At 44.9% G+C, this 16,525-nt stretch overlaps 3 protein-coding genes and 1 long non-coding RNA gene across 5 annotated transcripts; 2 read left to right on the top strand and 2 right to left on the bottom strand.

Annotated features, from left to right (window-relative positions):
• The first annotated feature begins 168 nt into the window (after nt 1-168).
• LOC111257765 lies at nt 169-1,663 on the top strand. The gene is made up of 4 exons (XR_002678351.1): nt 169-529; nt 713-753; nt 842-918; nt 1,193-1,663. It is a non-coding gene; the product is annotated as an uncharacterized LOC111257765 (long non-coding RNA).
• A 1,819-nt stretch (nt 1,664-3,482) lies between these two features.
• LOC101774238 lies at nt 3,483-8,520 on the top strand. Of its 2 annotated transcripts, none has more exons than XM_004973802.4 (8): nt 3,483-3,780; nt 5,301-6,100; nt 6,188-6,479; nt 6,660-6,866; nt 6,957-7,130; nt 7,309-7,494; nt 7,594-7,707; nt 7,840-8,520. In XM_004973802.4, the coding sequence occupies exons 2-8, from the start codon at nt 5,337-5,339 to the stop codon at nt 8,179-8,181; spliced, it is 2,079 nt and encodes a 692-aa protein (XP_004973859.1). In that variant the 5' UTR covers nt 3,483-3,780; nt 5,301-5,336; the 3' UTR covers nt 8,182-8,520. The 2 variants fall into 2 exon arrangements, with proteins under 2 accessions (XP_004973859.1, XP_004973858.2); XM_004973801.4 differs by having other exon boundaries at nt 3,483-3,911.
• A 1,025-nt stretch (nt 8,521-9,545) lies between these two features.
• On the bottom strand, nt 9,546-11,060 carry LOC101773837 (60S ribosomal protein L31). Its single transcript, XM_004973799.4, has 2 exons — nt 10,890-11,060; nt 9,546-10,011 (listed from the first exon to the last, which is right to left on the bottom strand). The coding sequence occupies exons 1-2, from the start codon at nt 10,976-10,978 to the stop codon at nt 9,732-9,734; spliced, it is 369 nt and encodes a 122-aa protein (XP_004973856.1). The 5' UTR covers nt 10,979-11,060; the 3' UTR covers nt 9,546-9,731.
• A 1,087-nt stretch (nt 11,061-12,147) lies between these two features.
• Nucleotides 12,148-16,017, bottom strand: LOC101773418 (sulfofructose kinase). Its single transcript, XM_004973798.3, has 11 exons — nt 15,690-16,017; nt 15,423-15,590; nt 15,257-15,331; nt 15,117-15,169; nt 14,710-14,860; nt 14,430-14,540; nt 13,893-14,019; nt 13,644-13,744; nt 13,193-13,331; nt 12,715-12,767; nt 12,148-12,583 (listed from the first exon to the last, which is right to left on the bottom strand). The coding sequence occupies exons 1-11, from the start codon at nt 15,846-15,848 to the stop codon at nt 12,506-12,508; spliced, it is 1,215 nt and encodes a 404-aa protein (XP_004973855.1). The 5' UTR covers nt 15,849-16,017; the 3' UTR covers nt 12,148-12,505.
• Between the last annotated feature and the right edge of the window lie 508 nt (nt 16,018-16,525).

Below are 16,525 nucleotides of genomic sequence, written 5' to 3'. Positions count from 1 at the left end.
GAATGGCTTCAACTATACATGGAGTTTTTGGTGGTATGTACATATCTACCTTCGTGTGAGTACAGTTTAAACCTTTGCAGAGATTGGAAGCTATGGCATGTGCACTTAAGAAAGAGCTGCAGTTCTTTCTTATCAGATACCTCTTGTTGCATCATGATGAGGCACATCGGTGTTTTATTTCTAAAGTTGGATGTGGGCAACTTGTGTTGCAAGCTTACAGTTTTAGCCCAAAAGTTATGAACCAATCTTCTTGCTGTGAGCTGTGACACTAACATCTTACCTGATGGTAGATTTCAATGAATTGCAGTTGTGATGGGGTCTGTGAAGGACAATTCATATTTCAGTCAGGCTGTGTTGCTTTTGCTGGTAGCTAATCTTATCCCTTTCCAAAGTTGATTGATTTCAGTGATGCTGTCTTTAGGAGGGAGAGTTCCAAAATGAAGCGCGAAGTTCTCTTCAAACGGATCTTGATTCTTGATCATTCGAGTTGCGAAGTTTCTTGAGAGGGGTATTGTCTGTGCAAATGCAGGTATGATGACAGCTTTCTGGTTACTGGGTACTGGTACTGGGTCACTTGCCCGTTGGCTGGTCATGTATTCTCAAAGTAACATATACTTGAAACTAAAGGGTGGGTAGAATCATTACTAGCATCCATGCCGTTCCATCTTATGTGTTACTTACACTTTTCCTTCAATTTTCTGCCTCCTCCCAGCTTCACTCGCTCGGCGAACCGCCATGATGGCGCTCCAACGGGTATGTATAGCTTGGCTCTGCTCATCCCTAATGGAGGTAAACGAAACATTGCTGTCCTAACCATCATTCTGCTGCTGTGTTAGCGCAGGTGCATGTGTGGTGTGGTGGCCCTTTCAGCCCGTGCTGTGCCTTCACCTTCCAAACGTCACTCAAACGTGACTCCAGGTCAGTACCGAGTTACCTACTCCTGTTGCTGTGGCTAGTTGGCTGCGGCGTTTTTGCTCTGAAACTAGCAGTAGGGTTGCAAGGGTCCTGTCCGTGGGTTGATGGTGAGGTGGTATGGACCGGCACACTGGTGTTGCAATTGCAATTGCAATACGGTGTGTCGTTGGTGACATGTCCTCGTGTATGGGCAATCGCTCCCCGGCAAAAATAAAATAAAATAAAATAAATGAAGACATGTACAAATTCATGTGATCTGATCTGGCCTGCCGTGCAGGTAAAGATCTTTGCATCCAGCACATGGCTGACCACTGGTGAGCCGTGTGGACGTACTGACGTACATGCTGAGCTGCTGACATTTGCAACTCAACTTGAAGCTTCTGTGAGTGTAGCAATTCACCAATTCGCTGCTTCCTCAGTGCACGAATGATTCCGTGTGTATAAACATTCTTCTGCAAAGCTGCTTCTTTGGTCAGGACGGAATGGTAGGCATGCTTCAGACTATGATAATGAGAACTGAAAAGGCCCTCTCACCGACCGTTGGCACTTGGCATTGGCAGGATCGATCGTGTGGGGGTTTTTGTTGATACACCAAGCTAGTATACATCTGGTCCATTTACAGGGCCCACCTGGCACTGCATGGTCTACTTTGAGCAGCATTGCGAGTGGTGGCCTGACATCCTCAACGAGACACGATATCTGGTTGTTGAGCGTTGTTTTCTGGCGCTTAATCGAATAAACTTGTTTCTGCAGGGCTCACTTTCGTCATAAAGCCAAGTCAATCGAGCAGGTGTCATCTGACGAAAACTTCTTTGAGCTAGAGAATGAGGCCGGCTGGCCTGGCCACGGGCAAAACAGTAATTGGCCCGTCTCAAACATAAGCCAAATTCTCTGATACGCACGGCCGCACGGGTACCGGAGATGGCCGGTGGCTGTACCACCACCGACAGCTTCTCCCGGTTATCCCACACCGCGCGATGGGGCACGGCACTTTGGTCGCATCGGAGTCAGATCACCTCTCTTTATAAAAATGACAAAGAAAAGAAAAGAAAGATGCTGGAACAAGAAAAGGAAAAGGTTTGCTTTTTCCATGTCTTGTTTTTTTTCCCCCTATGCCCTATAGTGAGAATATGTCCTTCGTTTTCTTTATTTTCTTTTGGCCAAATGATTGGAGAGATCTTCTGTTCTTGATATGGTGCCAATGGTGCACGCATATTTGCAGAAGGGTAACATGGAACATGGAGGGATAACAATAGTGCATTAGTGTTGTCCAGCTCCAACCCCTAGCGTCTAGAGAGACAGAGGGGCCTCCTTGCCAATTGCCATGTGGAGACGACGCCACGCCGAAGAGGAAATGCCACCACCATTTGGTTGGCGAGGTCCCATGTATATTTCACACACAACATTTTTTGAATTATAAATGTACAAAGAAAAAAGAGAGAGTAAAGAACATGAGGGTATTTCTATTGGGGGTTGAAGAAGGGGGGCGTGGGGTGGTTGATCCAGAATTGCAGATGGTAAGTCATCTTTGCCAGCGCCGGGGCAGATCACGAGCGTGTGACCGAATATGTCGTGTTTCGTGAGATGAAGACAAGCGCAAGTACGAGACCGTCTCGGATGGGGTGGTGGATCGTCGTAGGTAATTAGGTGAGCAACTGGGCCTGTTTGGAGGGAATGTCTTCCGATCCGGTGCATTAGACAAAGGTGAAATCTTATCTACGATTTTAATTTGCATGAAAGAAAAATGTAATCCATGGAGCATGAAATGGAAGAAGAAGTCAATCAAGAAGATTATGTTTTGAGCGGAAAGACTTGGTTTTTTGTGTGGAAGTATTCGGAAAAGAAAATGCATGCGGGACGGAGACATTTTGGAAGCAGAATAAAGTGTCAAAGGACCCACTTGAGATCGACGAGGGGCATATTCTTTGTTCGTTTTGTGGTTATTATTGGTTATGTAATGTCAGGATCGGCTTATATATAGAAACGGTTGAAAACAACGAACATATCACTTACAAAGACATGAACAATATTGAGAGGCCGATTCTCCTTCGGTGATGCCGTGATGAGTATTGCGTGCCTACCACAAAGACACAATGTATGCAATTCGAAGCATTTTCGAGAGACATTTATATTTGCACTTGCGGACTTCTTATGAGGAGGCAAGAAAAAAAATTAAGGAAACTACTAATAAAAGCGAAAAAAAGGGAGGAAAAGAGACATGACCAAAGTAAGATGAGACATTGGCACACAAATAATTGCAGTACCACATGTTAAACATTACTCACGCGTGACATAATATTTCGCAAAAAGAATCTTTATTTTTGAAAAAAGAAGCTACATACAAAAACCACCGCAATTGACACGACGAAACTGAAAACCAAAAGCGAAGAACGGCTCTCTTTTTTTTTTTTTTGACGCGAGCTAGGAACGGCGGGACGCACATAAAATGGGGCCGGCGAAAAGGGCAAGGAGACAAGCCAAGCCACTTGCCGGCGTCCACCGCCACCACGCGGTGAGCGGACCCGGCCAAAACCCGGCTGGCGCTCGATTTAAGCAGAGCAACCGCCCACTCCCTCCAGTCCTCTCCCTCCCTTCGCCAACCACGCTCTCCGCACGGGCACCACCACCACCCCCCGGCCGCGGGCGTCGCCTCCCGCGCCGACGGCCGCGCGCACGCAACTGCGCGGAAACCACCTCGCGAGCGGCGAGCGCTCCGCTCCTTGGGGCTATTTCCCTTGCGCGCTCTCGACGGAAACCTTCACCTCCCTCCCTCAGTCCCTCTCCGCCGCATTGGATCACGCGGCGGCACCACAGCCTGCTGCTGATTGCGTTCGCGGGGACCGGCGGCTGGAGCCGCTCCAGACGGTGAGAGGGATTCTACCCCCCCCCCCCCCCTTCCCCTTCCTACTGTTCTGCAACTTCGAGTCTCCGTGAAGCCTCCGCCGCCCGCCGGATCTCTGTGGGAGAGTGAGCGGCGGCGCGGCTCCTGATTCAAGGTCTTCTTCGCGCTGTTTTTTTTTTGTTTTTATTTTGTCCTGCTTGGATTCCATTACTCTGCATGCTTCTCGGATCTTTGTTCGACGACGCCAGCATTGATTAGCTTGCCTCATAATTTCACCTGGCACCTCGTCATGACTCATGAGTTGGGGGCTTGGGCACCTGGGGTCTGGGGAGCAGATCATGCCGAATTATTTGTACCTCGCGATCCACATTTCCGAATTCCGGCGCCCTAGTGTTGTCACGGGCAATTGGTTCCTTGATGCTTCCCGATTGCCATTTCTTCCCCTCCTCCTCCTGATCTGCTCTCTGTACGACGGCAAAGGTGGTTGCAGATGTGGAATTTCGTGGCGGCTGTTTGGTTTTGATTTATGATGGCCTGCCGTCCGCATTTATGATGGAATGTTCTTCAGCAAACTAATTTCCCCTTTTAAGCTGTTCTGGTACTCGTGAGTATTGATTGGAGAATTTCCCGTTCCTTGCCACTATCGGAAGCCCTGTACAAGCCTAATTGGTGCTTTTTGGTTGCAAGTGGGCTGTTTTTGGGGGCAATTGTAATTATTTGCTAATTAGGCCAGTCCAAGATTAGAAACTAGGTAACTGGGGATGAAACTACTCTCACGTATGATGAAACTCCCCCTTCTCTCCTTGTAAGGACCTTGCCAAGTCACAAAAATGCTGATGTGGCATGGAATTTAAGCCCATGAAACTCTTCGTGAAACTCCCAGTGAGACTGGCCTTAGTGGGGAAATAAGTTCTGGTTCACCAGTGGCTTGTGATGGAGTTTGCCCATGAACATACTCAATACTGCTACACTTACCTTTTCTAGAGTGGTTGGTGGTATAATTTTGCTATTTTGGGGGGAACCTAATCACTTTACAGTATGTCTACTAAGGTAAGCAGTATCACCTTATGGCGATTTTGGTTGGCTGTCATGTTAAAGATGAGCTTTTGAATGTGCAGCATCAATGTTCTCATCATTCATTAGCTGTAACTTTTACAGAGCTGTGTTCAACTTGGTTCCTTAAAGTGCAGCTCATTTTGTCGGTGGTAAAGCCCATATTCCGTTGCAGGTTCAAGGCGATAACCTTGATCAAGCACCTAAAATAATGGGATTTTTTATAAAAAAACTCTTACCCGTGGTGACCTTTGCCACCTTTATTTCAGAGTCGCATCCTAAGAGTTCAAGGTTCCAAGAGTTCAATCATATGAAAATGAGAGTACAGTTCAAAATGTGCTTATTAATCCTGTTTTCTGGATCTCCTGTTTCTCCTGATCCAATTGTTACTAATGTTAGATCTATTTGAACATGCTGTCCTTAGAAAGTCTGTTCATCTTGCAAACGCTGCTAGAACAACGCTGACCAGTTGTGTTTATTGTTTCTCCAGGAATCAAAACTTCTAACAAATTAGAAGTACTCCGAAATGGGTGCTAGAGATAACATGGAAGGGAGAGAAGAGAAGAAGGGGGTTGGATCAGATTATGTACCTGCTAGGGACTCCTTTTCATCACAAGGAGAGTCTCGGGTTCCAAGGAAGCTTAGTAAAAAGGAGACTAAAGAATATAGCCCCCGCACGACCAAAAGCAGTGCTAGCCGTCAAGCTCAAAACAAGCTGCAACATAAAGGATTAAACAATGTTCAGAACAAATCTCAGAAGCAAAAGAAAACAGTTAGCGCTACTAAAGCTGTTGAAGTTAGAAAACCAGACATTGCCAGAGTTCCTTCTCGCCCTCCATCAGAATTTTCTGAGGAAACAGATGATGTAATCAGTGACGCTGGAACCATCGATGATAAAGGCAATGAGGAGGCCAAGGAGATCGATGTGTTAGATGAAGCTCCACACTGTGATCAGAGTACTGGCACTGATGATGATATTCCTGATATTGAAGAGAAGATAGTTCATCATGACAAATCAGTTGTAGGTCAAGGGAATGAGGAATCGGAGTCAAGAATTGACAAGTTGGAACAGGAACTTCGTGAAGTTGCAGCTCTCGAAGTTTCTCTTTACTCTGTAGTGCCTGAGCATGGAAGTTCAGCACATAAGTTGCATACCCCAGCTCGGCGTCTCTCTAGGCTATATATTCATGCATCCAAGTTTTGGTCAGCAGACAAGAGAGCTTCAGTAGCAAAAAACATTGCTTCTGGCCTTGTGCTTGTTGCAAAGTCCAGTAGTAATGATGCTTCAAGGTATAATATGACTATGCTTAATCAGAATTTTGGCTCCAGCATATGACCCAGAAAATTCCTCCAATTGATAAACTACTCTTGATATAGGTTGACATTCTGGCTGTCCAACACAGTCGTCCTCAGGGAGATAATTGCACAAACTTTTGGCATCTCATGTGTGACTCCAACAACGGCGACCATGAGCATGGATGGTGGTGCCAAAAAGCTTGATGGGAAACCTATGACAATGCTATGGAGAAACAGCTCCAATGGCAAGCAAGCCAAACTTGCTGCAATGCAGATGCCAGATGATTGGCAGGAAACAAGTACACTTTTGGCTTCACTAGAGAAGATTGAATCTTGGATATTTTCTCGGATTGTTGACACAGTGTGGTGGCAGGTAAATGTCATTCTTAGATGATATATTCTGATTGACACTTCCATAAGGCTGGGAACATTCTGTCCTAGTTCAGTGTTTCACAAATAAATACTTCACAATGATTCTCCTCTGGTCTATATGTTCTCTGAATATGTTGGATTCTTCATGGTGTCAGTTTTATGAAGAATGTTTCTCTTCCAGGCACTTACTCCTCACATGCAAACCCCTGCGGAAGGTTCATCTACTCCAAGGGCTGGTAGAGTGTTAGGTCCTGCTTTGGGTGATCAGCGGCAGGGCACCTTTTCTGTTAACCTGTGGAAGGCTGCATTTCATGATGCATTCAGCAGAATGTGCCCCCTTCGTTCTGGTGGACATGAGTGCGGCTGTTTACCAGTATTAGCAAAATTGGTATTCTTTAACATCCTTAATTTCAAAAGAATAAGAATATTTCATTACTGCAAATATATTTGCAGATCTCATGAGTTCTCCCATTATCAGGTGATGGAGCAATGTGTAGCCCGTTTGGATGTTGCAATGTTTAATGCCATCCTTCGTGAATCAGCAAGTGAGATACCAACGGATCCTATATCTGACCCAATCGTTGACCCAAAAGTCCTGCCAATTCCAGCTGGTGATCTAAGCTTTGGTTCAGGCGCGCAGCTGAAGAACTCTGTATGTGCTGATTCAGTTCTTTGTGCATTCCAAGTAGTTTTTCCGTTATAATTGTTATGTAGTTGTTTGTAAGGAATTCAGGATGATGCTTGCTAAGGAACAAAGCTAGATTGTCAATGTGCTAGGATCCTGCTATTACACCTCAAGCAACCAATTTATACAAAATTAATGACTGCAGATTGGAAACTGGTCAAGATGGCTGACAGATAAATTTGGCATTGACGATGATGATTCGGACATAGGAAACGATGATGATGAAAGAAGAGGTGCAGCTGAATCAAAATCTTTTCAACTGCTTAATGAATTGAGTGATCTCCTGATGCTCCCAAAGGACATGCTTCTTGAAAAATCTATCAGGAAAGAGGTCAGTGTTTACGCATAGCACCTGGCAAATTATTATACTGCTTCCTCTTTTACGTGACAATCAAATGACCAGTGGTTATGCTTTTGATGTCTTTCTCAGGTCTGCCCTTCAATTGGTCTTCAATTAGTGACAAGAATCCTGTGCAACTTTACGCCTGATGAGTTCTGTCCTGATCCTGTTCCAAGCACAGTCTTAGAGGAGCTGAATTCAGAGGTTTGTTTCATTCGCATGGAATGCTCTAGGCATCTAGCTTCCCACAGATCATCATTTTGACATCGACAATGTCACTGAAATGCATTTAGACACAGAAATGCAGTATTTAATGATATACTTGATGGTATGCAGAGCTTGCTGGAGCGCTGCACTGACAAAGATGTGATCAGCGCTTTTCCATGCATCGCCGCTCCTGTTGTGTACTGCGCGCCTTCAACATTGGATGCGGCAGAGAAAGTGGCAGACATAGGAGGTGGTGCAAAGCTCGACAGGAAAGCCTCATTGGTGCAGAGGAGAGGATACACGAGCGACGACGACCTGGATGACCTGGATTCTCCCCTTGCATCCCTAATTGACAGGAGCGCTCCACCTTCACCATCAAACGGTATTGCACATTTCAGTGCCCAGAGAGGAGCTTCCATGGAGAACGCAAGATACACGCTCCTAAGAGAAGTATGGTCCGAGCGGCGGTGATCGATGAATCTGTAAAGCCTACATTCTCTTCTACATGCCCTATAAGATCAAAAGAAGGCGTCTCTGTATGCCGCACAACAATCTTTTTACAGTAACAAAAAAATGCAACACCTCTTGTACAGCACATTCCCACAATCCTATATATTGTAGCCCTTTTGTAGCATAGCTCAACTCAGATATGAATAGTGAGACTATTGCCCCCCCTTGAAGTTGAATAACACTATCTACGGTGAATGAAACTATGAAAGTTCGTTTACCAAGCCCCCGTTGTGTAGGGTGTTGGCATAGATGCTGAAACACTATCTCAACTGCAATTCTATATTGATGTGGTATTCTTTCCATGGAACAATTTGATGGGGACTTTGAGACGCTTACATTTGAGCTGTCTCCACCATTCTTAACATATCAGTGTATGGTGACGGCCCAACGGAAACCAGTCGTCGTCGGACGGCCGCCGACGATGGCGACCCTCCATCTGCAGATGCCGCTTTGGATTGTGCGGATCGCCAAGTTCATTGCAACTTGATGTGGGGATTTGGTGTTTGATCATAAATGCAAACAGCATAGGAACCTCATCATCACTGCAACCAAATGTCTTTGCAGCCGAACTCTAGTAGCAGTCTAGCCGCAGGCTCCCAACCATTTTTTTTAAAAAAACCTTTGCAGCTGTCGCCACCGGGAGACTGATGGCTGATCAATTGGCCCCTCCAAATGGCCCACACAGGGTTAGCGATGGCTGATAGCATGATACCAGGGACTGGGAATTGCATCTGTCAACTGTAAGCAACTAAGGGGGCGTTTGGTTCCTCGAGCTAAAGTTTAGTCCATTCGGAGATTAATTAGGAGGACTAAATATGAGTTAATTATAAAACTGATTGCACAGATGGAGACTAAACGGCAAGACAAATCTATTAAACCTAATTAATCCATAATTAGCAAATGGTTACCGTAGCAGCACAGTCAAATCATGGACTAATTAGGCTTAATAGATTCGTCTCGCCGTTTAGCCTCCATCTATGTAATGAGTTTTGTAAATAGTCTATATTTAATACTTCTAATTAGTATCTAAACATTCAATGTGACAGGGGCTAAAATTTAGAGGAAGGAACAGGGGCTAAAATTTAGAGGAAGGAACTAGACACCCCCTAAGCATGGCCTTAAGACGTAGACAAAGTTCAACAAGCAAGCATAGCTCAAAACTTTATTTGAGCATTCACCCTGTAATTCAAATGCAAGATTCCAGGCCATCACACGACACAAGTTCAGGCAAAATCATGCTCACAGTTACAATCACCCAAGGAACATAACTGAGAATGTAAATACCACAAACGACATTTCCAAACTAGCCTAGTAGCAGCTTCGACTGTAAATCATAGGGCAATAAAGAAGAAACGAACACAGAACTAACCATTGAATTCGATTAAGGAAATAGACAATTGTGATATTGTATCACAGTACCAGAGTTCAAAACTTCTTTGGGACACAAAAGGTTTGCTGTTGCCAGACACAAAACTACAAACTTGTTCTAAAGATGTAGAGGATGTGAGAGCTTAATCCGCTTCGTCGATGACCTTGGTTCCCAGCCCTTTCAAACCCTCAGCAGGGATCTCAGTGACGGTGACGAGGGAGTAGAGTTCCTCCTTGGCATCCTCCTCGTCGTTCCTCCTGCGGGCAATCCTCACACGAACCCTCCGTGGAACGCTTCTGATACCGCTGCTCCAGATGTGCTTGTTGAGCTTCACGTCAACCCGGACATCAGTGGTGCCCATAGCCTTCTGCGCGAACTTCCTGATCTCCTTGATGGCATTGGGCGCCTTCTTCTTGAATGTGCTGCCAAACATCAGAAATGTTGAGTAAAAAGAAAGAGGGAATGGTCACATTCAGTAACCTTTAGTTCCAATAACAGTGCAAGGTTAAACAGAAACAAGAGAGGGCATGCAAAGACAACATTTGGATAAGCATTCAGTAACTGAAATGGAGAAAGCTATGAGCCCATTGGATCTTGATGAAACTTTGATCCAAGCAAATGAGCTGAAGCGAGCAATCAAAGAAGCCAGCTTTTCTTTTCATGCTTTTTTATTGCGTTCATACTCATCATTCCACAGACAATGTCAAAAACAATGAATGTACAATGCCTTATGAGGCTTCTGAGCCTTGCATGGTTTATATGCTTGGTAAAAGCACCCAAAAGCCTTCTGAACAATGTGTATTGAGCATATACAGCTATATCTTCCCTGGCTAGGTCAAACGGACCCTTCATTGCTATCATCAATTCCCTGGTAGCATATTTTGCAATTCTAAATGGAAATAAAGTGCGATACTGGAGGCCTATTGCTTTTACCTTACATATAAAATGAAATTAAGAAGATATAAAACGAGTGCCACTGCAAAATTTACAAAGCAGTCGCTGGCAAGGTCATTGAATCGTTTCTTCTCCTCGTGCTCATATGCAAACTACGAAGAGGATAACTAATCGCGCAGAACATACTAAATATTCAGCACTCCAGGGTCTACAGATCGCATCGAGAACGGAACGGGGAGATCCTTGTCTGGTATAATACACAACATCACCTGCTAGTAAACATCGATGATGACGAAACACTAGCAGTAGCGAAACGAAAACCGCGCGATCGAGCCGGATGTCGTAGAGAGAATAGAGCACAGAGAGCAGCAAACAGCAGCAAGGTGGCGAGAGGGAGGAAGGGTACCAGCCGTGGAGGCGCTTGTGGAGGTTGATGGTGTACTCCCTGGTGACCACGTCCTCCTTCCTCGCCGCTGCTCCCTTCTTCCCCGCCATCTCCTCTCCTCTACTCTGCTCCGGGGGGGCGATTCGGCTCGGTGGTGTTCCGTTCCGGCGGCGCGAGAAGAAAACCCTACCAGCTGCAGGGGTTCCTTTTATACGAGCGGCACGCAGAGTGATGGGCCGCGCGGCGTAGCTTAGTGTTTGTACATGGGCTGCACGGGGCGGCTGCGTGGGTGGCGTTTTTCAAGGCGGTTAGTGGGCCATGATTATACTTGGGCTGAACGCTGACGAGCCGCGGGCGAATGAGGCCGCGGCGAGCGCTATGCAAAATACCTCTGTCCAAACCGGCAATCCCTTCCGGAATTTTTTTCCTTCCACAACTACTAATGTTTAATGTTTGAGATTCGTGCTATGGAAGGCAGCCGTCCGATCGTCATATTATTCCTCTGTAGCAGCTGACCATGTGCGAGCGCGTCGGGCGGAAGTGTGCGTCTGGGACGGAGCAGGCTGTGCTGCCATACGAGTGCATGTAGCAGGTTGTGATAGGACAATGCGAGAATGGATTTCCAAACTTCAATTTCTTTTTTTTCCATGATGGTGCATCCAATTTCAATTCCGTTTAGACAATGATGTTCTTTGGAATTTTTGCAACAAAATGAGATCCAATATGATTATATTTTTGAACTTTTAAAATCTATCAACATTTTGAATGCACTAGCTCAACATTCTAGATGTACTATTTCAACAATATCATATAAATGTTGAACTAGGTTACTCAAAATGTTGAGCTATATTTTAAGAAATGTTGAATCTAGTATAATAAAATGTTGAATATAATAAATATTTATTTAGAAAAAAGTGAGTATCAGCGCTTAAAGGAAATAACAAAAATTGAAGAAAAAACAAAGAAAGGAAAATACTACCATGCCCACATGATGATGCGTTCATAGTCATTATTGGTCACGAATGTTCATCATACGCCGCCCGCTACTGGTATGCAGCTTGCTGTCCTCTTTGTTGTGGCATAAAGCACTTCTCGTGTAGGCAGCGCGCTCTTCTTTGTTGGTTGCACCTGCTTCTCCCACGTTTGCTGCTTGGAAAGCTATGATTTGTGTTGGGCCGCTAATTGGGCCGTGCGCTGTATAAGCTTCCAACTTCCGGAAGTCAGATAGGGACCCCCTGTCCAAACGGCAGGCAAACTTTTCAACATGAACAAATACTGCTGGTACAGTAAGCATGAGCATATAATTTTTGAAGTACAGGTGGGACTCGTACACATGAACATACAACAAGATTGAGTATAGAAGGATAAAAAAACTGGGGAATTGGGGGTGATATTATCTGATCACAAATCAAATCAGGGCTCCGCCCGAACAATGTAGTTGCATACATTTTCGCACAATAACAGCACTTGAGTAAACCAAATAAATGAACCTCAGGTTTTTTTCAGCAGGGGCGTTGAACATGATAGTATTGATATGCTAGTTACTGGTGCAGACTGCTTTCTTTATTATGACTGAATCGATTGGATTTGGAATATTTTAGAACCAGGCAGGTGTTCATGGTTCTGCCGAATGCTGATCAATAGCCGGCCAGACGTGGGTCTGTGCGATGAGGAAGGCTGCTCCGAGCCCCCAAACCTCTGCAACCGCAACCAGCCTGCAAATTTTGGACAAACACTTTGATACGTAAGGTAAGGTAAGCGACCATGGATGTGCAACTACTTGTCGCAACTTCCCTCTTCGACTATTTTGATTTACAAATACTACGTTTTGTTAAAAGCTCCTTACCACTTGTGCTGCAAACGGCAGCATCCTCTCCGGTGGCATGCCGGTGCATAAAGCTAATCCAAGAGAGCAAAGCAATCAGCCCGTATGATAATGATTTCAAAATTGATGCAGTAATCAGTATTTATAACCAAACAAAGTGCTTCTAGTTGAAAGCATAAAGAAACAGCAAGATTAGCAAGCTGCCACAGATTGAGTGACACTGCAAGTAGGCCATGTACTGCATTTGTTTCAGTGCTCTACAGTTCCTCAGTTGTTAGTAGGTTAATGGAAAGAGCCTTATGCAATCAGAACTCAACAACTTTGATACAAACCATTATCGATATGACACTGGAAGCTTATTTCATCCCTTGCCACAACTGATTTTGGAAAGGAAATTTACTTGCTTCACCAACAAAAAGTGCCGTAGATACAAGCACCAAGAAGAAGAATTGATTTTTGCAGTTATATCTGGGGTGAAAAGGAGACAGTGCCCACTGACCGTATAGAACTGCTCCAATGAATGCATCTCCTGCGCCAGTTGTATCTATAAGCTCTCCAGGTGGTATAACTTCGGCTGTACCTAGAAGTAACCTACCACTTATCGAGCCTACTCCATCCGCGCTTATTCTCAAGTTTGACTGAAAACAAGGACAGACGCAAAAAAAAATGTATCAGGAAAATACTATACGAAATTGCCTATTCTAGCATGATGAATAATGAATTTCATGTAGATTGCCACTAATATACTTCAGACAATGTATTAGTCTAGCTTTGACCTGAATATTACCACTTATCTCAATTTTAATTTTCAAACCAAATGACTTAAAGTGTACTGCAGCTCTTACCCTGTGATTATAATTTACAGATCTAGCTCAGGATGGTAGAGGAATATACATATGTATGGAAAAATACAGCCATTCGCATACTGCGTTAAATGTAAGGTCTCATACCTTGGAAGCAATGCATTTTGGCATAGTAGAATCCTGGTCGACTTGATTCTGTAGTGATTCGAATAAAGCCTCCACATCTATTTCCCCTGCCTCAGAAGCATCTGCATCGTGTTTGTTTTTATTATTTTTTTCGAAAAAAGAGAGAAAAAGAAAAGGTGGATCCTTTGTGGTAGAATGCATAATCCCTTATACCCATGTCTTATCTAAATACTTAGTTAACATTAACATGCAGAACTACAGTAAACTGACCTGTCATGCTTCTCTCAAGCATTAAGCAACCTTTCTCCCCAAGAGTTACAATAACAAATTTGATGTTAGGTAACCTTGAAAGCATGGACACTAAAGCAATCGGTATTGATGAAGCTCCTGTCCAGGCCTACAAATTTAGATTAGATGGAAAGTATATAACCCACAAGATACCAGCATAGTGAAAATGCTGAACATATGCCTAAAAACTTACTGTACCAACATATGCTGCAGCATGAGGGAATTTATTGTCAATCGCTTAATTTGATTGAGATATCCAGCTACAATAATCCACTCTAAACTAGATTACAGTAAAGCAAAGCCAGCATACTTTTGGATTCCAATTGAAATGACACTGGCCATGCCATTAGAAGATGTAAAGCCACAGAAAATGTAAGCACTTTTCATTTCTACAAGGAGAAGTTAGTCAAGAACAATGTAGTTATAGTAAAACCTGAGAACAGTAAATTGGAAGGGTCTTGAGTAGGATTTAGCAGTTATACTCTTAACATTACACTCTTCTGCAATCAAACAACTTACCTGAGGAAGCTTTGCAGAGCATACAACATAAGATGCAAAATTAAGGAGCTCGTCCAGCCCCTCCCTCTTTCTTTCGGCATCAATCAAAATAGGGATTTTTCTTTGACTTGCCTGCACTGGATTGATCCATAAACAAAGGATAGTCTTAGTACCAGTGCAGAAAGAAGCAGAAAACTAGCTAGGAACTTAGGAAGTCATAATTCAAATCACAACTACAGAAAGAGTGGGTACTTTTTTTCTCGTTCTTGTGGACTGAGATAATATGACCAGAAGATATTACCTCTTCTGCAACCAGCAAAGCAGTGTCAGGCAACCGTACATCAAAGTAGACGATGTCTGCTCCATCTAGAGCGGAAGATAAGTTTGCCTTTGTGAGCTCTTCTGGCACCATGGGGGGAGAACCAGGAGTGTGTATACAAGTACGAGTTTTCCTGAAAGGCGAAAGCTTGATGGCTGAATACAATTCAGAAACAGAAATAGCTTAATACTTTTTATATAATAGGACATGTCCCTTGTTGTGAGTTGCTATTGATTAGCACAAAAAGTTGGCAAGTATCAGGAGGCAGCATGATTGGTTTTCATATTGTCTGAGACTTGACCCTGCAGGTTTCTAACTTGCAGCAGAGCCATTTGATTACAAAATAAGCATCTTGTTCACAAGAGAGCTAGTGTGTCATGTGAACTCACGTCTGTTCATCAACAATGATGTAGGTGAATGGTGAATTCCCGTTCTCTGCGACCTGAAAAAGGATGCACCGCATTATAGAGGATGAGCTTCGCAGCACCAGGTGACTGTGATTGCGTTGTTAAGGCAGAGTAATTTATACTAGGATGTAGGATGTGTCGATGCCATCAGCTCGCAGCTCGCTGAGGATGTTTCTTCCTTGAGCATCGTTGGCTACCTGGTCCCGATGGATTGTTTTATTTTATGGATTAGAAGGAAGGTCATGTGTTGACTAGCTGTATCCGGAAAGGGGCAAATCAAGAATGGACCTTGGAAATGATCCTGGGGCGGAGGCCGAGGCGCGCAGCTGCAGTGAGCGCGTTGCCCGTGTTGCCGCCCCCCTGCACCTTGAGTTCGAGGCTGCGGATCTTGTCGTCGGGGTTGGGGAAGGACGCCACCGTGGCCAGGTAGTCCACGGCGATGCCGCCGCACCCGAGCTGCGGCACGTTGCAAACGGGAGGGGCGGGGGGCTGAGACCGAGACGGAGGAGACGAATCGAGCCTTATCGGAAGGAAAAGAAGGAGCAGGCAACGTACCACGACGGGGTTGGCGCTGCCGGAGGCCATGGCGGCAGCGATGGCACGGCGGGGGCGGCGACGCGGGCGAGGAAGCGGAAAATCCCACCTGCCCGCTTGGCGACAAGGAGTGTGGAGAGGAGCGGTGGGCAGCTGCAGCTGCTGTGCGCAGGGCACCATCTCCTCTTTTGCTACCGGCCTTCGTGCTAACGCCAACGAGGCGGTTGAGGTGGGTTGCTTGGATTTTCTTGTTCTTCTCCGATGGGCAATGGCCGTGTGCTTCCGTGCTCGCCTGCCAGTGCAATGCTACCCGCCAAAACAAACTTGCTCCAACCAAATCAAACCAAACCAAATCCAATGCGATGCGATGCAAGGTTTGAGTGGAACGAGCGATGAGAGGATGACGCTGACCGAGCAACCCATCCATCCATCACTCCAGAGAGTGGGTGGGCCGCATTGGAGAAGGAAGCAAACAGACGGCTCGGCCCACGTGTTGGTTCCTACCCGACCAAAATAATAGGCCCAGGCTGTAGCAATAGGGCCTTCTTGGGCTTGGCTTCCCGTAGATGTACTTGGAGGCTAATATGTCACTGTATTTTTTTGCTAAAAAAGAATATATGTCGCTGTGTTTTAATTTCCAACTGAATGCTCCTCATTCATGATTGCGCCAGTGGAAATCAGAATATAATCCAATTGAAAAATAGTGCGTTCGCAATGTGTTACAACAAAAATCAGTGGCTAAAGATGTGTTTTGGAATTCATGTCTAGAGGGAGTACAGGCCATGAGACTACTTCCGCTAATTTGTTAAGAAAAAATATCGAATTGTAAACATCAGCTAATCCAGTCCAAAAGTTCA

The sequence above is a fragment of the Setaria italica genome, chromosome VI (assembly GCF_000263155.2).
Source record: "Setaria italica strain Yugu1 chromosome VI, Setaria_italica_v2.0, whole genome shotgun sequence".
In the NCBI taxonomy this organism is placed as follows: Eukaryota; Viridiplantae; Streptophyta; class Magnoliopsida; order Poales; family Poaceae; genus Setaria; species Setaria italica.
The sequence above is the reverse complement of the archived record's forward strand: the minus strand, read 5'-3'. Positions and strand labels throughout refer to the sequence as shown.